Below are 24,725 nucleotides of genomic sequence, written 5' to 3' on the forward strand. Positions count from 1 at the left end.
GCAGGATTTTTAAGCTCAAATTTAAGACTTTTTAAGACCTTTTTTAAGACCTGCACAAATAAAATGAATACCATATGAGCGGGGTAGGGCAATGTCTATAGTACCATATTAAACTGTAAAATGACTGTAAAAAGCATAATTTACAGGTCAGATACAAGTTTTATAAAATGATAAAATTTTCATTTCAGCCTTTAAACCGTTTAAGAAAATGGATGTGTCAAAAACATTATAATATTGATTTAAACAATTATCAATGAATTATTATATAAATTAAACAACATGAATTAGGTGTGCGCGATATTGACAAAAAAAAAAAATCTTGATATTTTCTGGGATTTTAATCGAGAACTATAATTAGACGATATTTTGCTGAGTGTGTTATTGTGCTGGTATCTTAAAGATTACCGTGGACAGCTTACTCCTGAATTTTTTTTGATCTTCATATTCTGTGTGGTCAGTTCACAGCAGTGATGGAAATTAATCTTTTCCATTAAGTTTTTTTTTTTTTTTCTACAAGTGTGCATCATCTTTTGAGTCAAATTCGTGCATTTGGGCTGTTACCAAGTAAATCAAATCAGTATCAACAAAATGTATCTTTGCAATGCAGAGGAAACACAGAAGCTGCATCTGAAGTGGCATTTAGATGTGTTTACACACTGTTTAAATGTAGCTCAGACGGACATACAAAGTTACAAATGCAATAATAATTTTTTGACATTTGAAACAAAACGTTGAAAACAGATTTTTGAAATTATTTTTAAACAATGAAGATATTTTAAATGTGAAATTAAAACCGCCAGTAGGTGGCAGAAAGTCACTGTTAATAAGCAAGTCATTGCGATTGAACAATCATTTAAACGGTTGATTCATTCAGGAACTAAACACCTTCATGTTCCTCAGAGACGCAAAACAGTGCAGTGGCTGTGTTTGGAATGATTTTTGTTGGCTAAATAGAGCAAAAGCAGGAAATATGGTGTCTAAAACTTCTTAAGAAAATAAATTGAAAAAAAAAAAAAATCTATATAAAATTTGTAATCATGCTGACTTTTGCCAAAAAAAAAAAAAAAAAAAAGGCACTCTTTGTATGATATTAATATGAAATGATATAAATATAGGCTATACATTTTCTGCCCCCATATTTTAAATTATGTGATAATTCTAAATGCATTTAATACACAATCATGCAGTGAGAGAAGGCACTCTAAATGCGTACGCACACTAGTTTAACCTGTTAACTTAATCATTCATTCTCTGCCAGCAGGTGTCGTGTTTGCCAGAAATATGTCGGTTTTCCCGGTAAAGGCAGAACACAAAGCAGCGCAGCACCGGACTTCGAACTTGCAGCGCTCATGTTTATTTCATGTAATTATAGCCTTTTGAAGTTTAATCGTCACATTCAGCCATATCGCAATTCTGGTCTTTCTGTCCCCAAATTTAAGACCTCTTGAAATCATAATTAAGATTTTCTTGTGCAATTTAAGACTTTTTAAGAACCCGTGGAAACCCTGATTACAGTCTGTGAAAAGGGTCCATTAAAAATAGCTTTTGTTAAATATACAAATTTGAAAAAAATAAAATAAAAAATTCAACAAATGAAAATGAGAAATGTTGCCTCGGCAACTAACTGACATAAAATAGGTTTAAGTACTTAGATGACTAAAAACTGAAATAAAAATAAAGCTAAACAGAAATATGAAATATTACAAAAAAAAAAAAAAAAAAAAAAAAAAATATATAAATATAAAAACTATATAAAAATAAAAAGGTAGTACAAAATATAAAAAAGCACTATAACAGTATATTAATAATACTAAAATAACACTGTTCTTCACTTACATCATGGTTACAGCAGAAACCAGGTGAAGTTATTGGATATTTATTTTTGCATGGTTTACTTGGTTTTAATGTGCACAAATGTGAATGGGAGACTAGGGGTGGCGATATGGCAAAAATATCATATCACTTTTTTTTTTAGAAATTTTATCACGATTCTTTGTCATGTTGGTTTTACTATTTTGTCTGAGTGCAGCCAAAATAATTTCTCTATTATAAAGACAAATCCTTTCAAGGTAAAATATAAAAAAAGAATGGTGGATATTTAGGCCAAAGTGGACGAAGATAAAAATTTTGTAATTATTTTATCTTTTATTATTGTATTATTTTTCTGTCAAGAGTAGGGAGTTATTTTTTTCTCTTTGTGTTTTTTTTGTTTTAACATTAAAGAATAAAAATTCTGTCATCTGTCTGTCGATTCTGTCATAGTGTTTTATATTTATACCATCATTTACTCACTCAAAATTAGTTTTAAACCTGAATGAGTTTCTTTCTTCTGCTGAACATAAATGCTATTTTTAAGAATGTGGAAAACCAAACAGTTGCTGGACCACAGTGACTTCCACGGTATTTTTTTCCTACTATCAAATTCAATGTGGACCAGCAACTGTTTGGTTACCCACATTCTTCAAAATATCTTCTTTTGTGTTCAGCACAAGAAAGAAATTAATACAGGTTTGGGAAAACATGTGAGTGAGTAAATAATGACAGAATTACAATTTTAGGGTGAACCATCCCTTTAATGACAGTCGGCAGCATGTTTAGTTCTGTCCCTTTAAGACCTGCACGCATATAATATACAGGCAGGCATCCATTTGTCTGAACTGTTTACCTTCATTTTAGACATAACCAACTGAGTCTATACATAAACCTTGTGTGTTGTGTGCACTTCAGGTGTACGGGCTCAGAAAAAGCGCACGTCAGACCAGCACGTGAATGAAACATTTAACCGGCAAGGCTTTAAAACACACACCACTGAGTTAACACTGATGTGAATGTATGTTGCGTTGTACAGTATATTGATACGGAGGCGCCAGAACTGCAGCTGATAGAACGTGCTGTAGCGCGATTCTACGATATTTCTCCAAAATCAGATCGTGGAGACATTTTTATCGTCCACGATCAAAAATCGTCATATCGCACACCCCTATGGTAGAGTGTATATTTTCAAAGGTATTATTGGTTTTCCAATATAAAGTAGTACAATATTTCATGTATGCAAATAATGTGCAGTCATAAAACTTTGAAAAAAAGATCTTTAAAATTTAGAATAAGGTGCAAACTGACCAGGAACATATATTCAAAAATAATTCAATGTTACCTTTAACATATATATATTAAAAAAAAGATACGTTCTTACCCTATGGTGTCGTGCTGGACGTGTTTGGCATCCAGACTGGAGTAAAGATCTACCACCGGCTCAAAAGCCCCTAGACGGCAGTACAGAAGCAAAAGCAGCAGTTTGAACTGAGCGTTGGAGGAACTGTGGGAGAGACCTTCCTCTAACATCCCCAGACACTGCCACAACTTGTTCTGATCACCTACAACACAGACACAGCACTCGTTCATCAATAACAAGAAAACATGAGCACTTTCAAATCAAGCTGACTGTAAAAATGAGGAGCAAACTCACCCGTCTCCATCCACAGGTCTATATAGACATGAGCCGCCATGAGACAGTACATATCTGAGAACTGTAGCTCTGTTTTTAAACAGGACTTCCCTAGAACAGAAAGAAAATGGGAAATGGTGAGACTCCTGCTACTGAACATTATAGGTCAAATAAAACATTAAATAGAAATGTACAAAGTCTGATTGAAAGCGAAATAAATATTAGACACTGGAATTATCTGGTGCTGTCAAACAATTAATCGTGATTAATTGCATCCAAAATAAATGTTTTTGCTTACATAATATATGTGTGTTTACTATGTATATTTATCAATATATAAATACACAGCATAAATTGTGAAAATTTATTATATTATATATTCATATAACTTACAATATATGTAAATATATTTAATATATAAACAAAACATTTTTCTTAAATATATACATGCATGTGTGTATTTATATAAATATTAATAAATATACACAGTACACGCATATTTTATGTAAACAAAAACTTTTTATTTTAGATGTGATCAATCATTTTCACAGCACTAGTATTATCATTAAAAAAAAAAGGAAAAATTCATAAGAGTTCAACCTGCCTAGTCATCTGCTTACCGAACTGTAAGCCATGCCGGTAATGTGCCTTCAGTTCTCTGATGAGGCCCAGTTTACCCTCGGTGTTGAGCGCGTGCTGCTGACCCAGACTGCGGCTCAGCTGGGTCACACACAGATGTCTCTGCAGAGCCCGCGTGTCTCCTGGAAGAGCAACACCATCCTCTCCCGGAGCGCCCAGCGCACGACCTCCATTAGCCTGTTGATGAACTGAGACAGTCGCAAAGAAAGTTAGTATATATTTAACACGTTAATTTAATTAATTATGAAAAAAAGTTAAATTATTAACACACCCATCCCGCCCCAGACCTACGTAGGTCATCTTACGCCTGCTTCACACATACTCCGAGTGCGGTGCATATTTTTTCCGTGCCCATGCTAACATGTTGGAGCATTCACACTAGGGCTGTCAAAATAGCTGAAAAACTAAATTCAAATTTTGTACTTAAATATTATCAATATGCAAACTATATTCAAATTTAATAGGCATCATTTCAGGTAGAGGGAAAAAAGCTTTTGGCTTCTCTCCTGAGGCCACAAGAGGGCGCATCAAGCAAAATATTCCTAATGCACGTTTATTCAAAGTAATAAAATAACATTACAATCTTTGAAAAAAGTGCATAATATTTAAAATAATGTTTATAAACCAAATATAATTAAGTTGCTTAAACAATTAGAAACAAAACAGCATCATGTATTTATAGTTTATTACAAAGGACCGGAAATCAATCACAAAGAGTACTTTTTAATTTAAAAACATGAGATGAAGTGGGATAGGGAAAAACCACCATGAAGTCGAGACATGTTTTTAATTTTACATGGCTTTCTAAACATACGGCTCTCTTGTGCGAGAATCAATTGCAACTGTGATAGTTGTCCCTATAGGAAATGTGATAAATATGCGTTGTGTGAATGGCTTGGTTTCAGTTTTGCCGTAGATCTTCATTGCACTTCACTGATGTTCTCTTTTTCCGCAATATTTTGAATGAGCAGCGCCGCATCTATTGGGTTCAACTGAATAGGCTAACAAAAGCATTAAAATGCAATGGCACTTACATAGTCGTCGCATTTTGTGCGCCACTGATAAGGCTGCACAACGCACACCTAAAATTCGAATGCAGTGTTTTTTGCATTCGAATGTGGATTTTTATTTGGAATTCGACAAATATTCGAATTCCGAATTTTTATCTGACAGCCCTAATTCACACTGCATGTGGATGTGGTCCAACAATACGTTCCAGGAGCGTAGGGGTGTGCGCTATATATCGCCTACGATAATATCAGAATTGTTGTTTAAACAACATGCAATTTGGTTCACTTTTTCTTGCAACTGTAAAATTTATTGTCTTCCTTTCTCTTTCTTTAGTGGGCAGTTGCAAGAAAAAGTAAGTGAACCAATGTCAACTTTCTCATTTGCGGTAATAATTTGGTTATGAAATTACATTTGATTTTCACCAAAGTCACAAATATCAACAAACAATATTTCTAAGCAGATCTAGTTGATGTTGAGCACACTCATTAAACACAAAGTGATGGTGGAAAAAGTAAGTGAAATGAATAACTGGTTGAACCACCTTTGGCAGCAATAACCTCAAGCAAGCGCTTCCTATAGCTTTGTATTAGACCTGCACAATGTCCAGGAGTAATTTATTGTAGAATTTGGACCATTCCTCCTTACAGAACTGCTTCAGCTCACCCAGCTCACTCACTCTCGAGGTCATTCTACAGCATCTCTATTGGGTTGAGGTCTGGGCTTGACTGGGCCACTCTAAAAGGTGGATTTTATGTCTCCGTTGGTACGCCATTTTCTTTTTATGCCATAAATAGTGCTGCATGTTCTTCCCAAACAATTCTATTTGTCCACAAGGCATTTACCCAGTAGTGTTGTGGAGTGTCAAGGTGGTCTTTGGTAAATTTTAGGTGTGCTGCAATGTTTTGTTTGGAGAGCCAATGGCTTCCTTCGTGGTATCCTTCCATGCCTGTTCAATGTTTTATGTATGGTTGACTTATGAACGGAGATGTTAACCAGCTTCAATGAATCCTTCAAGTCTTTAGATGTTACTCTAGAGTTGTTTTTCACCTAATTGAGCATTCTGCATTGTGCCTTTGGAGAGATCTTGGCTGGGCACCCACTTTTATGGAGAGTAGCCACATTACCATATCGTCTCCATTTATAGACAATGTGTCTAACTGTGGACTGATGCTGTAAACCTTTCCGGCTACATATGTCTCCATAGGTCTTCTGAAATCTCTTTTTTTTGTGGGGCATGGCTTACATCAGCTAATGCTGCTAGTGAATAGCACACTGACACTGTTTGGGTGTTTATGTATTTCTCGTTTCATTGATTGGAGTCCTGGTTTGCTAACATCTGACATTTAGTGACACCAAAAGCCTAGTGTTTCACTTACTTTTTCCACCATCACTTTGTATGTTTAATGAGTGTGCTCAAATATATGAAAGATGATGATTGTTTGTGTTTCATCAGCTTAGAAATATTGTGTTTGTTGACAGTTATGACTTGAGGAAATCAAATTAAGCAGAAAATTGACGATGGTTCACTTACTTTTTCTTGCTACTGTATACACACACACAAAATTGATTTTCTTATTCGGGTGCAAGTGATGCACTGATCTTGCTTCTCATCATGATCACCTGCACATGTTGGTCAGGTGTGAGAAGATCCAAAAAGATCTTCAGGTCGGTGATGCAACATGGCTTGTCTCCAAACTTCACAAAGAACTGGAACATGAGCTCAAGAGGTTCACCTGCATCATGGTGGGAAAACACGTCAGAAACATACAGCAAACATGCAGCCTGTGTTGTTTAAAGAGTCCCAACCAATTGTGTACCTAGCTGCTGTGCTTCAGGACAGCTGCGCTCTCGGAGCCGTCTGATGAGCTCCAGACGGGCAAGGTATGGACCTCTCAGATGCTTGGACTCCTTCGCTTCTTCTGTGGTTACTCGGTCCTCAATGAAGCTGATGGCCTGGGCTGTGGAGGCATGCACCTCCCCTTCTGCAGAACTGCAGTAGTGAGAGAAAGAACACAGCATGCATGATACTGAGAGACAGAAATCTGTTCAGAATAGATTTGCCATACTTTTTAGTATGCAAACTGCTCAATATGCATGGAAAATTCAGTCACCTACAGCCAGTATACAACGCAGTGCACCTGACTTTCCATCTCATGTGTGACAAACTCTTTCCCAGTTAAGTATTGTGAATTTTCTACTTACTGAGCTCCTTCTTGCGGAGGTGCCCAGCTCTGATCAATAAGTTGGAACAAAGAGTCAAAGTACAGTAAGTAGAACTGCCAGTCGTCAGGGCTGCGGAGAGAAACAAAAAATGACTAACATCTTAAGTACTGAAAATTCATTGCTTAAATGGAACGATCTCACTCCAAAATTGCTATTTATGTTAAATCCGTTCAAGAATCAGATAGAGAACGTATCAGTAGTGGACTCACTTTTTCAGGAGCAGCTTGCAGGACAGAGCGTTACACTCGGTCCAGCGCTCCAGACGGCGGTACAGCATCATGCATTTGTTCTCACGGCTCTGCAGTTCACTGGTCAGCTTCTCTGAGGGAGAAAACAAGGCAAAATTACTAAGAGACATCAAAAAATAAAAATAAATAAATAATCAAATGGTTGCACATTCTTTGCGATACAAACATCAAATGCAACGTCAATGGTAGAAGCACACTGAAATTATGTTTTGGAAAGAAGTCTCTTATGCTCATCAAAGCTGCATTTATTTGATTAGAAATATAGTACAAATAATTAAATATTATTACAGTTTAAAACAACACTTTTGCATATTAATATATTTTAAAACATAATTTATTCCTGTGATGCAAAGCTGAATTTTTTGCATCATTACTGCAGTCTTCAGTGTCACATGATCCTTCAGAAATCATTCTAATGCTCTGATTTGCTGCTCAAGAAACATTTCTTATTATCAATGCCGAGAACATTAATATTTTGGTGGAAACTGTGATACATTTTTTCAGGATTCTTTGAACAGAAAATTAAAAAGAACCGCATTTATTTAAAATAGAAAACTTTTGTAACATTATAAATGTCTTTACCGTCACATCTGATCTAATATGTCCCTGCTGATTAAAAGCAAAACAAAATGATTGACCACACATTTTGAATGGTAATGTATGTTCAGTTATTTGACCGCAGGTTACTTTATACCAAAAAGAGATGTGAACTATAAGCTATAGAAACTTGTTTCAGGGTTCTTACACCTTTTCCACATTCAAATTCAAGCACGTTCAAGGTGCATTTTCAAGATTTTTCAGCACTTTCTGGTAAAAGTGGTAAATTACATGTTTACACACACACACACACTTACTTGAGTTTTTCACTTTAAATCAGACGTTATTGTGCTATTAAAAATCACCAGTCTGGATTGCATATAGCATTGCATAATATAAATAGCCAACATAAAGTATATAAATTATAAAATAAAAAATAAAGACAATTTACAGGGTACCAGCAGGATTTCTAAAATAAAATTTTAGGCTTTTTAAGACCTGCACAAATCAAATAAATACTGTATGAGCGGGGTAGGGCAATGTCTATGGTAACATATTAAACCATAAAATGACTGAAAACAAAACAAAACATGATTTGCAGTTCAAATACAGGTTCTCACAAATAGAGATTTATTAAGTGACAAACTTCACATTTCAGCCTTTCAAATATTTTTAAGAAATAAAGAAAAGGGATGAGTCAGAAGTATAAAGAAACATTGTTTTTCAGCGGTGGCAGAGGATGAATTTGCATTTTCAATAAGCCCGCCTGCTGTTTTTGTTCAGAACAAAAAGCTTGTGCCTTCAAAAATCTAAAACATTTAAACAGCAAGACATCTTGTGTGCTTTAAATTAAAATAATTCTGTACACTTTTGACTCATCCCTTTCCTTTATTTCTTAAAAATAGTTCAAAGGCTAAAATGTGAGGTTCTGTATGCCACTAGGTGGCGCTTTTGGAACTGCATGAATACAGTGTTTTCCCCGGTAATGTAGCCTGTGCTCATAAACTCTACATTATCAGACAATATACGTTGGTGAGATTAAACGAAAATGCCATTGAAACTTCTCTCAAGGCAATCAGTTCACTTCAGAGATAAATTAATATAAAAACACCCGCGCTGCATTTTGACTTTGAAATGTTTATTTTATTATTTCACTTTAATCATGACTTAACATATTTTGTTTAACTGAGCATGGGCATTTTTGCTTACCTTTTTCATGACTTGAAAGCGCAGATTCTCTCCCATGAAAAAAAGCTACAGGAGACTACATTATTTACAGGAGACTACATTATTTTAACCATAATTTGTATTTGTTGTTTTCAAGCCAACGCTCACAGAAGCGGCAACCTCCCGACATGTTTTTATCTCATGTTCCCCCTTCGTCAGAGGGCGTGCGTCAATAAAGACAGACAGATCACACTACAGCCACACACGCAGTCTCGAGCGGAGCTGTAGCTTTTTTTTTTTATGTGAAAAAAACCCCCCCCCAGAAGTATGAATTATGATGAAACCAATGCAACTGCATTTTCAAGCAATTTATCCAAAATCCAAGTACTTTTTACAATTCTGACTTTTTTCTGAGAACTGCAAAATATAAAGTTTAGAATTCTGACTTTTTTGCTTGCAAAGTTTTTTCCTTCCGAGTTTACATATCAAACAAAAAAGGTAACAGTGACTTTTTATCTCTCCATTTATTTTCAGTTTATATCTCACTATTCTGAATTTATCTCTTGCAATTCAAAAAGTCAGAATTGTGAGAAAAAGTCAAAATTACCTACACATTTTTATTGTGATCCTGTATTGGACACAAGCTTTCATAATAACATGCTCTTTATATGGAGACAAATCCCCACGAGTTGGTAATTGCTGTTCTTTTTTACCTGCTTCTCATCTCTTGTAACTGGCAGCACGCCACACAAAGACATTCAACTGGAAATAACCCAGAATATTCCTTTGAAGAACACTCATTGTTTTCTCCTCACCTCCAAGTGGCCCCTGAACTACCTCCAGCGCCTCCACATATTTCCCCAAACGCTCCAAGATCATGAAGTACAGCTGGACCTGGAACGGCCGATGGAAAATTCATCATAAACTTCAAACGGCTGAAATCAGAAACAGATTATTGATACCAAAGTCCTACCTCAGCTTCTGCTTCTATTTTCTCCTCCTTTACCATTTTTTCTACCATACGCTCAGCCAGCGGCAGGAACATGGTCTGGGAGAGCTTCTCGTCTTGTGCTGAGATGGCCTGAAACACATATTGCATTGCTGATGTTGATTTATTCCGTTCTGCATGGGTTCATCTCTAATATGTACTGTTTATGTAAGTGAGAAAACATCACCGTACCTGCATCACCAAGCTCATAACTGACCAGAAGTAATATGGGTTTTTGGGAACAATTTTATACAGCGCCATTCCAGCCTGTCAGAAGTGTAGAAAGACAAAAGTCAGTCTTTCAACACAAACATATATTTTAGAGATTCATGATTAACTATGCAGCCCTATTAAAACTACAGTCTCTATATGGCTTAATGCAATTATCAAATCTCAAAGTTTGGGTCGCATATGATGTGTCGCATTTGGGAACAACCAACTTCCTAAAATTGAAATACAAATTGAAATGGCTGTTGTCAACAAAAAGAGAAGCTTTAAGGGCTTGTGGTTTACCAACAAAATAAAAGCTAGATGGTTTAACATTTGCAAATGCAGAAATGAAGAAAGCAAAAAATATTAATACTTTATTTTTAAGTTGAAGTAATCATAATTACATAAAATAACTACAAATTTTTTCCATAAATATTAGATATATACAATTATACTTTAGAGTGGATATTATTTATTTTGATTAATATTTTTGTAATAATACTATTAATGGCTCCCTGCGCTTTTCCACCAAAATACAAAATTAAAAAATGCATAACTTAATAAAGCCATAAAAATTAGTCCAGGAAAATAAAATATTACATAACATTATTCTAAATACTAGACCTTTTATTTTACAGTGAATAATAATTATTTTTATTTTGCTTAATTTTGCAATTTAAAAAAATATTAATAAAATAAATAAATAAAAATAATGGCTCCCTGTGGTTTTCCTCCAATATATAAGTTTGAATATGCAGAAATGAAGACATCTATAAATATTAGTACTGGAAAATATTATTATTATTATTATAACACTTTTTAATATTAGATTTTTATTTTATTTTAAAGGGAATAAATAATAACATTTCTTATTGTTATTTTGTTGATTTTTAAAATATTAATAAACAACAATAATGATAATTTGCTGAATTCTGCAGCCCTACAAACAACCCCAGCAAACCTGGATCTTTTTTTTTTTTTTTGCTGAATTTTAAAAATCCCAATTTTTATCAGAAAAATCACATTTTTCCCCATATCATGCAGCACCAATTCATTTTTTAAACAGGATGTAAAAACTGATGACATCAGAGAGAACAAACAAAACCTGCTGCATTTTCTTGTACTCTCCGACCCGGGCGTAGGCCATGAAGAGGTGAGAGTGATACTCTTCGCTCGTTGGAACTTTCCGGACTGCAGCTTCATAAAGCTTGGTCACTAACTCGGCTATAGAAATAAAGAGAAAAATTCACAAAATTTGAGTTTTTGGGTTTGTGGTCCATGTCAATTTGTATATTAGAACCACACATACTCTGAATGGCATTTCGGTTCCAGTGAGGACAGAAAAATGTAATTCATAGTTTGTTAGGATGAGGTTCTGTGTCTGTGCTTTGAACACTCACGCCGGTGCATTTCTCTGTAGAGGATGGTCAGTGCTTGCAAAGAGTTGTCATCTGTGGGTTCGAGAACAGCCACTTCCTGCGCCAGCGTGAAGGCTTCATCCTGTTTGCCGGTGCGCTGCAGACCGATCGCCTTCAAGACCTGCCAAACAAGAGAAAAGCATACAACAAATGTGTCTGGAGCTAATTCATTGATCTAGAAGGTCAAATTCATGTTTTTTTTTCGTTCTTAAACAAAACAGCCTTTTGTGTTGACCACTGTCCACAGCATCATGTGAAGTATGACGTGAATCCATCAGTTCTGATAATTCTTTGTGACAATTAGCTTGAGCGAACCAATCGCAGCCTGGGCTGACCAAAACTAAACTGGCAACTGTGTTTGCTGGGACTGCATGAATAATCCAAATAAAATCTAAATCGCAATATGGCTTAGTGCAATTATCAAATGCATGTTTCAAACATAAGATTTAACTTTGTTTTTCTGCCAAAATAAAACTTGATGGTTTAATGCATGAACATGAAGAAATTATGACAGCTGTAAGTACTGCAATTTTACAGTTGTACTGTCAAATTATCACATTTTTCTTAAATATTTTTTACAGTGACATGTATTTTTTATATTTTACTTTATTTAATCAATTTGAAAATAATAATAATAATAGTATTATTGTTATTGTTATAAGCATTTTATTATTTTACTGTCATATTAATATATAAACATTACAATATAAAATCATATTACTGTAATAAAAATATTGTGGCCAAACAGTGCAGGGGCACTGTTTCAGTTAGTCTGATTTATTGCCAGCTGAGTCGGTTCATAATAAGTCAGACTAACTACAATAAGCCTGGCTTATTTGGTAAACTTAGGCCCCAGCTCTACAAAGAAGCACAACAAACCTGCAGCTGGCTAAAAACAAAAAACAAACAAACTAAAATAAAATAAAGCATTTTAAAAATCAAAATTACATTTTCCCACCCCAAAGTTCAGCCCTAGTGTTTGCTATTAATATGACGAGCTAGTCAAGGAGTTCTGGAGTAAAAAATAAAAAAATAACCTTTGCGCAGTGAAGATCTTTGTGTTTCTTGAGCAGTTTGTCAGCCTGCTGGATTGCCATCTTGTTATTGCCATTGTCCAGGTAATCTAGAAGAAAAAAAACATGTTCAATACAACAAAACAACACTGGTGTGGATGTTACTAACATCTTTAAAGTGCCCCTATTATGGATTTTTGAAAATGACTTTTCATGCAGTGTGTAACAGCTCTAAGTGAATGAAAACATCCTGCTAAGTTTTAAATCTGAAAGTGCACTGTGTATAAAGTTATTGTCTCTTAAAAGAAAGAGCCGACTCTGAATCATTGAAACGAGTCATTTTTAAAACGAATCCCAAGCCGTTTCATGTTGACATCAACATGAAACATTAGCATATTGCCCGCCTACTTATTTGTCTTTTTGCATTGGTCTGAATGAAAATGCTAATTCATTCTTTGCCACTAGGTGCCGCTTTTGGAGCCGTAAAAATAGCGGTTTCCCCGGTAACAGCTGTACATAAAGCAGCACTGTGCTCACAAAAGCTGCTTTATCAGGCATTACAGGCATGATGAAATGAAAATGAGACCAATCACTGCTGATTAGCATCAGGCAAAGGAGGGTTTTGGAAAAATTAATCGTTGAGCATATCGTTTCGGAGTCGTTGAGCAAAATAAGGTAAAAATAATTGCATATTATAAGACAATGAAAGTGTTTTTTGACCTGGCATGCATGTCAACCAGTTGTTGGGGACTCCCAAAACCAAAATATGAATCTTTCATTACCAATAATAGGGGCACTTTAACAATTACCAAAGAGTATAACCATGCGTTTCCATCATTAATGTGTAAATTAAAACTGATAAACCTCAATGCTAATCTGCCAGTCAAACATCACTAGACCAATACCTCATTATAATTTAAAGTAAGCATGCAGTTATAAACCTTTTTTTGAATTCAAATTTTGGATTCTTTTTTAAATTCATGAAGGTGATGTAAATGATGACAGAAACTAACTACACTACGCCTTGTCGCCTTCAATCAGCTTCTTTACCACACAGAGATGGTCATGAGAAACTTAACACAGCAAGAAACCTTGAGTAACATTATAGGTGGAGAAAATGAAATATGACCCTTTCAAAATAGGTATTATGTGCAACTTGTACATCCAGTCATGCTAAACAACAAGTGAGGGTACAAGAGCATTGGTGATGATCAGGACCAGACGGCTGCAAAAACGCAGCACTGCATCACACACATAGACCCCCGACTGTGAGAACGTTCTCTCACTGGCTGCTTGATGCAATTCGGAGTGTAGGAACCCCCTCCCCTCCCTTCCCTTCCCATGAGTCTCTGCTAAAAGAACACAGGACCATGTCTGATGACAGCTGGATGCCAAATTTAACCAGGCCAGACTGTAGTTTTAGACTTTCAACAAGAGAACACTTCCGCATGTCTGCCCGTTAATGCATCTTTCCTGATAACTGCTATATTTTTTATCAATCCCCCACACAAAAACAGATCAATTTCACACAACAGGATGGCAAGACAAAGCACCAGAATAAAGGTCATTGATCTATTTATTGTTACAAACCTCACATGCACAGAGCAGCATCTCTACTGTAGTAGAACAATAGCGAATCACTGACATTGTATTTATTCTATTAAAAAATAACATAGTAGTATTATAAATTCTGCTGTTTCAATCAATGCAATTTGATGCACAAATCTGCACAGTCTGAACTTAAGAACCTGGAATCAGTTTATAAAATTGCAATGATTAATTCTGGCCCTGGTTGCTATTAAAACATTATATAACTTCTTGAAAAATGTAATTAAATATAATTTTATTTAATAATCTAAAATAATGTAATAATATAATTTATTAAAAGTTGCCTTAAATATTTATACAGTGGGTTAAGTTTTAAGGCAGATCATGCAATAAGTGTTAGTAAGAACAAATATAGACTAAAATATAAATGAATTAATCTATCTTCATTCTTATCTACCCATCATTTACCTAGCAAGTGTAAGGGAACAAAATGAAAAAAACTGAAAAAAAAAGAAAAATGAGTTAAAAATATATATTAAATTAACTTAAACCAAAGCTAAATGCTTCATTGTCTTTCTACAAAGCTTAAGGAAAACTAATGTACAAGTATATGACTCCGTACATCAATAATTAATAATTTAATGAGTTTGCAATGTAAGTAGCAAAAAATATGCAAATGCATTAATATTTACTATATGCATAAGCATTGACATACATGCAGTCAGACATACAGTAAGATAGCATACTATGTTGGCATATAAAACGCCAATGTCAGTGGTGTCCCACAAGGCTATGCATTAAGACCAACAAAGTTTAAGGGTTCAGGCATTTAAAGCCATTTATAGGGCATTTCTGCACAGCTTTGGAGAAAATTTCCCAAATTAAAATGCAATAGCTCAAAATGATATAAACAAAGAGGCTTACAATTAATCTCTGAAAGACAGTAAATTGGTATATCTTCTGATCATTTAGCCACAAAGCTCAGCTTTATGCATCTATAATGCAACTACTCATGTTATTACAGCATTAATAAATTATTAAGCATGTAAAGCATCTGTCTGAGACTCTACACACCTAACAACCCATAGAAAATAAGAAAGATTAGAGCACAAATGACTCATATTGAGTCTGTTAATCTCTTTGACATCTCAAACAGGTTATGAGCCGGTTGATCAAATGACATTAACACAGAACTCTGGATATTTAAACAGTATTTCAGTGTTTAGATGAGCTATAAACAGGATTTATTTTACCGATTGAAACGTCAGTGTGTGACCGCGTAAGGACGCACTGTCATCCGGCGCTGCAGTCGAACCGACACCGCGGCTTCAGCTCCACAGGCCTCACCGGCTCTCCAAAGCTCCTACAGCCCTTTACTAAATTCAATAACGCACATGCCGGTCCTACAGCACTAGTCAGACCCGCTAGGTCTGTATAAGCTCAGGCGTGTGATGTGAATCTTACCGTAAATGGGTCGCAGTCTCCTGTCGTTTGGGTCTTGCACATGGCCCCTCGCCGCCATGATGGAGCAGAGCAGGATTAATTGGTGCGCATGCGCAGAGCGAGCACTCCGGAAAGACTTTAAACCAACAGGAGCATGGAGTCATGCGTGTCATTCAGTGTCACTGTAAAAGGCACATCTGTAATTGTGCGATGGTACGATTATGTTTTAAGACGTATATTTTTGCTCTAGTAAAAAATAAAATAAAAATCAGTAAGTACTGTGGTATTGTTTAAGCAGGGGTTTTCAAACTGGGGTCCATCTGAGAACCCCATGGGGCCAAAAGGGAGTGCTTAGGGGGTCTGTGGAAATGTTTATTGAAAAACAGTGTTAAAACGTTAATAAATAAATAAATAAATAATATAAAATAAAATAAACAGACAAATAAAATATTTTGTTTAAATATAGATTACAATATACAAAAAAAAAAAAAAAAAGAATAAACATTTTAAAAATAAAATTACATAAAACAAAAATTGAGTAAAACAATAAATAAATAAAATTAGATTAAAATAAGAAAATAAATTACTAAATAAATAATAAATTAATAAATATTGAATCTACCAGTACAGTGATACCAGTAGAAAATGTAACAATTAACTTAATTATATAATAATCAAATTTCCAAATAATATTTGACTGATTTATAATATTAGTTTTTCACAGTAAAATGAAAGAAACTATTTATTTTCTTTTTGTATGTAGGCCAAATGAAACGACACACAATTAAGATTTTGTTATGGACGTTTCTATGTATTTTACATATGCACTATTGTTAACAGGAAATATATAGATTATATATTTATAGAAATAGATCATATATTTTGAAGAGAGACCCTTGCCTTGAAAACACTTACTTTTCCAATAGAAATGTTTATTTATCATATTTGGACATTGATGTAGATGGTTGATAATTAATACAGAAGCGTATTAGTTAAGAATGCATCCTCCTTGTACAGTACACAGACAACCCGAATGAAAATGACACTGCTGATACAGCATATTTGCATATTTAAGTCAAATGACAGTCAATCTATGTGCATAAAGTCACAGAAATGACAGTTCACTCTCCGTCTCCATCAGAACTGTTTGCCTCTGCTTGTTTGGGATGTGAGCTGCCCGCTGAACTCATGTGCTTGTCGAAGTCCTCTTCACTGATCTTTCCTTTCTTGAGTTTCTTCAGCACACGCGTGTCAGTTAAAAGCTCGTTTAAATCTTCGTCATCAACATCTGATTCCTGTGACCACACAAATATAGCACTGAGACCAATTCGCTACATTTACAGCTGTTTACAGAGTTTTCTATTGTTATACATATTGCATATTTTTACTAAATATAGAAAGTATATGTATAAAAACAAGGAGTTTTTGGATTGTAAAGGAATAGTTTACCCAAAACGATTCTAAAAACTTCTCACCCTCAGACCATCCAAGATGTAGCTCAGTTTGTTTGTTCATGAGAACAGATTTGGAAAAATGTAGCATCGCATCACATCACTCACCAATGGATTCCTTCTGCAGTGAATGGGTGCCGTCAGAATGAGAGTCCAAACAGCTGATAAAAACATCACAATAATCCACAAGTAATCCACACCTCTACAGTGCATGTTTGTAAAAAACAAATCCTCCATTAAGGCATTTTTAACTTCAAACCATTGTTTCTGGCCAAAAGACCTCTATCCATAATATTGCTTTTTACAGTAAAGAAGTCATCTTGTCTGAATCAGGAGAGAAATATGCACAGATCAAGGACTGTTAACAAGCCAAAGCAGTTCTAAACAAATATGTGTGGGGATTTTGATGTGAGAGGACAACAGGAGATGGAGGAAGCGTTATTATGGACTCATATTTTGGCCAGAAGTGACAGTTTAAAGTTAAATCCGTCTTAATGATGGATTTGTTTCTTACAAACATGCAGCTTTTCACTTCACAAGACATTAACTGATGGACTGGAGTGGTGTAGTGGTGGACTTGTGGATTATTGTGATGTTTTTATCAGCTGTTTGGACTCTCATTCTGACAGCACCCATTCACTGCAGAGGATCCATTGGTGAGCAAGTGATGTAACGCTACATATAGCCAAATCCGATGAAGAAAAACTCATCTTCATCTTGGATGGTTTGAGAGTGAGAACATTTTCAGCAAATGTTCATTTTTGGGTGAACTATTTCTTTAACACAAACAAAAAATGAGTAACATACCTCATCCAGTTTTCTTTTGGCAGCCTTCTTTTTCTTTTTATCCTTCTTGTTCTTCTGCTTCGACCAGGATTTGTTCTTGATGAAGTTCTTCTTCAATGGCCTTTCTCTTTCTTTCAGCTCCGCCAGCCTTTTTCGTCTCAGTTTTTCCCTGTTTTTATCTTTAAAGCGGATGGTGTCTGTGTCGATGGCCTCCTGTTTGAAGTTCGGGAAGGTCTTTCCTCTCAGCTCAGGCATTTTGGGCAAACGGAGGAGAGCAAAGCCACGCGCCAGAGCAGCAAAATCCAGGTCTGGACAAGGTGTATGTCATTTTAATCAGGTGAATTATCTTGGTTAAGTATCTTATGAAAGGTTTAAAGCAATGTCACTAACCTTTAATGCGAAATATCAGACTACACTCGTGTTTGGCGTACGCCTGCACAAACGACACAAAGGCTTTTATGCCCTTCTCAAACATCGCTCTGTCACCTAAAGCCATCGCCTTCAGTTTAGGCAGAACATCAACCACGTCTTTCACTGGAGGATACGTCTGAAGAGGACACTGTGGGAAAACACAAGTACAAACACTACTTTACCACCTTAAACTCAAACATACAGAATACAAAATATTGTACCCTATTTATAAAAGCTAGACACTCCATCTGATAATTTATATATGAAATGAAGTTTCTCTCTCACTTACCTTTTGATTAATGGACAAGAAATTCACATATGACTCTTCCATTGGCAGAAGAAAGACGAGTGCGTTGCCCTGGTTTCCAATTCGTGCAGTTCGTCCACACCGATGCACAAAGGAACTAATGGAAGGAGTATTACATTTGATGAGAAAATTAGTAATATATGCACAAAGCATGCAAATAGTATGTCACCTTTAAACAGTTTCATTTCAGAGTTATTTTTTATACACTTATAGTATTTGTTCATATTTTAATTAGCTTTTATTTTTATATTTTCAATGCAACTTTAGTAATTTAATGTGCTTGTCATTTTAGTTTTTTTATTTAGTATTTTTATATAACTTTAATTTATTTTTATTTCAGTTTTAGTCATTTCACTTTAAACCTTTTTATTTCAATGTAAATTTTGTAACAAATATTCATATTTTTATTTATTTGAGCTTTATATCAATTACTGAAAATTATTTTTAATAGCTTTAGTTAACAATAACAATGCTTTGAAATGCATTGATTAAAACAAAGCGTTGTTACTTAGAAAATGCTTTGCTATGTAAACCAATTGAGAAGTTTTGACCTTCAATGTTACCGATTTAAATAAAAGCAGTACATGACATTAGGCATTTTGTAATTATGTTTAAGAGCAGGTTTAAAATAAACTAGAGCTATATGCATATCTAATTTATTTTAATTAATTTTAGTATTTCCTCTATCTATATGTTGTCAGGGTGAGAGTGACCTTAAAATATATATATATATATATATATATATATATATATATATATATATATATTATGTGTAATTATGTATGTGTGTTATATTAGTAATGTAGGGTTGGTGCAGTTTTAAAAAAAAAATTTTAGGTTCCTGTGAATTAGCATATACTATACTCTGTATATACTTTCGATGTACGATGCATATTTTATCAGCTTTTTTTTTGGCTGGAATCATGTTTTGTGTACTGTCTCTATCTAAATGAACCAATAATTAAATAAACATGCTTAAGTTTAATATTTAATGTTAGGGGGTTTGTTCAATTCATTAGGTATGAGCAATATAGTGGTGCATGACAAACCACTAACTGGATGTCAGCTGACTCTACAAGCACTAATCAAAGCATAAAATAAATCATGTAATAAACCATTCCAAGCTTTTGTGAATGTAGTAAAGACTCAAAAGTACATACTTTTGAGCTCATGCGTGTTCATGAATGTCCTGGTTACCTTGCACTGCTTGGTGGGTCGTACTGAAGCACCCAGTTCACTTCTGGTATGTCGATGCCTCTGGCCATGACGTCTGTGCACACGAGAATCCCACTGCACACATCCATAATGCATTATTCTTGGTCTCTAACTTCCTCTCTGTAAATAGCTAGAAAGGCATCACACTACATTACCTCTTCAGCGCCCGGAAATCTGCAAAGATCTTGTTTCGTTTATGCTTCATCTTCCCGTGGATGCAGTGGATGCTGACATTCTTGATCAAGACTTCCAGGGCTTTACCGAAGTACTCCACACAGGCACAGGTGCTGTGGATACAGAGAATATGATGATGTTAAGATGGCTGAACAATATTAATTACATTACATTTAGTGTGTATCAAAAGATTTACACTGCTGACCAAATATTTGGAATAATTAATTTTTTGTAAGATGTCTCTTCTGCTCACCAAGGCTGCTTGTATTTGATATAGCAAATACATGATTATGAGTATCTGATACAGCAATATTGTGAAATATTATTACAGTTGACAATAGCTGTTTTCTATTTGAATACATGTTCAAATGTCATTTATTCTGGTGATCAAAGCTGAATTTTCAGCATAATTACTCCAGTTTTCGGTGTCACATGATCCTTCAGAAATCATACGAATATTCTGTTTTACTGCTCAAGAAACAGTTCTCATAATCAACATTTTTAAAAAAGCGTTCAAAAATATGGGGTACATCAGTCTTTAAAAAAATAAAGATACTTTTATTCAGGCAAGGATGCATTGAATTGACATTAAATTTGTTTGACATTTGTTACAAAATATTTTTTTTTAAATCTTTTAAACTTTCTATTCATCAAAGGAATGGTGAAAAATGTTTTCAACACTGATAATAATAATAAATGTTTCTTGAGCAGCATATTCAGTATATTAGAATGATTTCTGGAAGATCATGTGACACTGAAGTCTGGAGTAATGATGCTGGAAATTCAGCTTTGATCACAAGAATAAATGACATTTTACTGTATATTTTTAAATATAAAACAGCTATTTTAAATTGTAATAATATTTCACAACGTTAATGTCTTTACTGTATTTTGATCAAATAAATGCAGCCTTGGGGAGCAGAAGAGACGACTTTTCAAAAACATTAAAAAGAATATTAATGATTCCAAACTTAATGTATGTGGCAATCAGTCTAACAAACCTGAAGAACACAAGCTGCTTCTCGTGTTTGTGCTGCCTGAGAAACGCCACTAAAGAGTTGAACTTCTCCTCTGCTCGACATATCTGCACATAATAGAGCAAACGTTAAGATAAGTAATTGGGAATTAGTTCAGACAAGTTTGGCCAACCCAACTTGTTCATAATGAGAAAGGAATGCGAATTAAAGGTATAAACGCAGCCAATACTTATTTCATGTCATAATTAACAGAGCAGTTACAATTTCTGAAACGCCCCATGAAAATGCATGCTTGTGCATTAGTGAATGAGTCCCTGCTGGATACAGACGGCTCTAGATGACTCACTGTGTAATAATTGCTGAGTCTGGCTGGTGTTTTCTGCACGCTTGAGGCCGCCACACCTTTCTCCTTCACTGTGATTCGCACAGGGTTGCGCAGACCAGCCCTCACCAACTTCTCCAGCTCTTGCGTCTGTGTGGCAGAGAAAAGCCCTGTGCGCCGCTGCTTGGGTAAATAACCCAGAATAGTGTTTAAACTGCAGAGGCGAAGAAAAAATCTGCATTAGCTCCACAATTCACTGTTATTCTCATCTTTGGGGTCACACTTGTGATCCTGGTGGTCCTCTGCAGTGAATGGGTGCCGTCAGAATGAGAGTCCAAACAGCTGATAAAAACAACACAATAATCCACACCACTCCAGTCCATCAGTTAATGTCTTGTGAAGTGACAGCTGCATGTTTCTAAGAAACAAATCCATCAAGACATTTTAACATCATCCATAATTTTGCATAGTATTCTACATTGAAAAGTCATCTTGTCTGATTCAGGAGAGAAATCTGCACAGATAAAGCACTGTTAACAAGCCAAAGCAGTTCTAAACAAATGTGTGGGTGAGTTTTGATGTGAGAGGAGAACAGAGGATGCTTTTTTTTTTACTGGAGAAAGAAATATTATGGATTATAGACTGGATATTTTAGCAGGAAGCAAAGTTAAAAAACGTCTTCACGATGGATTTGTTTCTTACAAACACGCAGCTTTCACTTCACCTGACATTAATTGCTGGACTGGAGTGGTGTGTTTTATTGTGATGTTTTTATCAGCTGTTTGGACTCTCATTCTGACGGCACCCATTCACTGCAGAGGACTTGGTGAGCAAGTGATTGCAATGCTACATTTCTCCAAATCTGTTCCCATGAACAAACAAACTCATCTACATATATTTTTATTAAATTAAACAAATATTAAAAACATATTTTTATAATATTTTTCAGTATTTAAATTAAAAACAGAGCAAATGTATTTGAAATCCAGTGAATGGAGGTAGATTAGTGCTATCTATAACTATAACTACTAGATGCCTATATACAGAGAATTATTTGGTGTGTGTGTATGCTAATTATACAGCATCTTATTAAAACACCCAATGCATATTATAACAAAAGTGATACAGACTCGAGAGAAAGTGTGGTTAAGCTGCCAAGCAATGTTATTTTGGATGTTTTCTGGCAGATGATATGAGATCATTACCTGGCTTCAAAGCCCATGTCCAGTAATCTGTCTGCCTCATCCAGGACAAGAACATCCAGAGACTTCACAGCGGTGGCCAAATCAAGCCCATCAGCCTTCCTCCTGAACATGTCCTCCAATCGCCCAGGGGTTGCAATTATGATATTGGCTCTACGAATCACACATAACATTGTATTTGCTTATTTTATTCCAGATTTAGTTTTAGAAAAGAGCAGTCCATACACTCACCCCTGAGTCTTACACTTCTCTACATCCTCAATAGGGTTGCTTCCGCCAATTAAAAGAATCTGGCTAAAAACAGACACACATTGTTAGATTTACAAGCTTTACTCCATCAGATGGAGTAGATGTTTTATTCTCACCTAAACTGAGGAAACCCCTGCAGAAATCGTCCGATCACCTCGCTGATCTGCAGTGCCAGCTCTCGAGTGGGTGTTATGATCAATGCACCGACCTGACAATACATCACAATAGAAATCAAAATGAATTACACAGATGCAACACAAGCATCCGATGAATAAAAAGACAGTGTTACTGAAATGTCAAATTCATCATCTAATACAGACCTGCATCTTTTTTAACTTCTCTTCTCGCTTTAGGAGAATTTCCAATGCAGGAATCACAAATGCCAAGGTTTTCCCGCTGCCAGTCACCTGGAATCACATTAAATATTATGATATACACTTACAAAAGTTCAGAATAATTCAGATGTTTTTGAAGGAAGTCTTAATAACTTAATGACTTTCTTTAACACAGCTTTACGCTCACCAAATATGCATTCATTTAATCAAAAATAAAGTAATATTTTAAAAATGGTAATTTTTTAATCTTTAATCTTAAAATAAAAGTTTTCTATTTGGATATGATTTAAGCATCTTTAGCATCTCATTACTCCAGTCTTCAGTGAATTCAGGAATCATTCTGATATCCTGATTTGGTGCTCAATTATTAATAACGGTTCTTTTTATTATCAATATTAAAAACTGCAGCTTAATATTTTTGTGTAAACTGTGATGCATTTTTTTGATGAACATATTTAATCAACAGCATTTTTGTAACATTATAAATGTCTTTACTGTCATTTTTAATCAATTTAACGCCTCCTTACTGAATAAAAGTATTAGTTTCTTTATTTTAACCATATTGATCCCAAACTCTTGACAGGTTGTGTATTACGGTTTTGACAAATATGAAGCAGCAAAAGCTGTTTGCAACATTAATAATAATCATAAATGTTTCTTGAGCTGCAAATCAGCATATTAGAATGATTTCTGAAGGATCATGTGACACTGAAGACTAGAGTAATGATGCTCACCGGAATAAATTAAAATTCAATTTACTCAAAATGAAAAGTTATTTTAAATTATAATAATATTTTACTGTTTTTACGATCAAATAAATGCAGCTCTGAGGAGCATAACGCTCTTCTTTCAAAAACAAATATGAAATAATATCAAACAGCTGTCACATTATGATAAAAATAAACACATATTCAAATACTCACCGCTTCAGCAGCCACATCTTTATTACTCATAAAAAGAGGGATGCAAGCAGACTGAAATCGAGAAGAAAAAAAAGAGTTATTTCAATGTAAATAATACGATAAGAAACATGCGAGTACAGTCGTTCTGAATGTTTATACCTGAACAGGAGTCGTATATGTAAATTTCAGCTCCCTAAGAGTCTGTAATATGCTGTCATGCAATTTCACGGGCAAACTCTCCCATTTTCCATCGGTAATGTTTTCCATAGTTTATGAAGTTAGATGAATCTGATCCATAAAAGTAAACACATGAGGAGAAGATGTGTGCTACACGCAATACTCTCCGAACGGGAAACAAGCGACTGATACAAACGTTCCGTATCACTTCTGTAGGACTCCGGTCTTCCTCCGGGGGGCGTTTAGTGAGAGCTCGGAAAACTCATTCAAAACTCAGAATATTTGTCTTATCTGGCACCTTTATGTAATAAGAAGCTTAGTCGGTTA

At 35.0% G+C, this 24,725-nt stretch overlaps 2 protein-coding genes across 2 annotated transcripts in view; both read right to left on the minus strand.

The window, feature by feature from the left end:
• naa25 (N-alpha-acetyltransferase 25, NatB auxiliary subunit) overlaps positions 1–16,026 on the minus strand; it is a 22,940-nt gene extending 6,914 nt beyond the window's left edge. Inside the window, 15 exon segments of the mRNA XM_058789712.1 lie at positions 3,194–3,374; positions 3,467–3,556; positions 4,066–4,245; positions 4,248–4,272; positions 6,716–6,828; positions 6,913–7,085; positions 7,298–7,387; positions 7,528–7,639; positions 10,086–10,164; positions 10,244–10,351; positions 10,451–10,525; positions 11,574–11,692; positions 11,869–12,007; positions 12,924–13,009; positions 15,912–16,026. Of these exon segments, the coding sequence (XP_058645695.1) occupies positions 3,194–3,374; positions 3,467–3,556; positions 4,066–4,245; positions 4,248–4,272; positions 6,716–6,828; positions 6,913–7,085; positions 7,298–7,387; positions 7,528–7,639; positions 10,086–10,164; positions 10,244–10,351; positions 10,451–10,525; positions 11,574–11,692; positions 11,869–12,007; positions 12,924–13,009; positions 15,912–15,969 (1,628 nt within the window). The 5' untranslated portion in view covers positions 15,970–16,026.
• A 749-nt stretch (positions 16,027–16,775) lies between these two features.
• ddx55 (DEAD (Asp-Glu-Ala-Asp) box polypeptide 55) lies at positions 16,776–24,684 on the minus strand. Its single transcript, XM_058788519.1, has 14 exons — positions 24,381–24,684; positions 24,243–24,293; positions 23,305–23,391; positions 23,101–23,192; positions 22,967–23,029; positions 22,739–22,888; positions 21,558–21,747; positions 21,236–21,318; positions 20,216–20,347; positions 20,043–20,135; positions 18,828–18,942; positions 18,518–18,686; positions 18,149–18,435; positions 16,776–17,185 (listed from the first exon to the last, which is right to left on the minus strand). The coding sequence occupies exons 1-14, from the start codon at positions 24,486–24,488 to the stop codon at positions 17,012–17,014; spliced, it is 1,794 nt and encodes a 597-aa protein (XP_058644502.1). The 5' UTR covers positions 24,489–24,684; the 3' UTR covers positions 16,776–17,011.
• Between the last annotated feature and the right edge of the window lie 41 nt (positions 24,685–24,725).

Source organism: Onychostoma macrolepis, chromosome 10 (genome assembly GCF_012432095.1).
Source record: "Onychostoma macrolepis isolate SWU-2019 chromosome 10, ASM1243209v1, whole genome shotgun sequence".
Lineage (NCBI taxonomy): Eukaryota > Metazoa > Chordata > Actinopteri > Cypriniformes > Cyprinidae > Onychostoma > Onychostoma macrolepis.

What these genes read in the sequence shown, in the direction of transcription:
- ddx55 (XM_058788519.1), bottom strand. Translation starts at nt 24,488, where the DNA reads ATGGAAAACATTACCGATGGAAAATGGGAGAGTTTGCCCGTGAAATTG. An exon ending in TCTTGTCCATTAATCAAAAG is followed by an intron (nt 18,687 to 18,827) that starts GTAAGTGAGAGA and finishes GTTTTCCCACAG; the next exon opens with TGTCCTCTTCAGACGTATCC. An exon ending in TCTGATATTTCGCATTAAAG is followed by an intron (nt 18,436 to 18,517) that starts GTTAGTGACATT and finishes CACCTTGTCCAG; the next exon opens with ACCTGGATTTTGCTGCTCTG.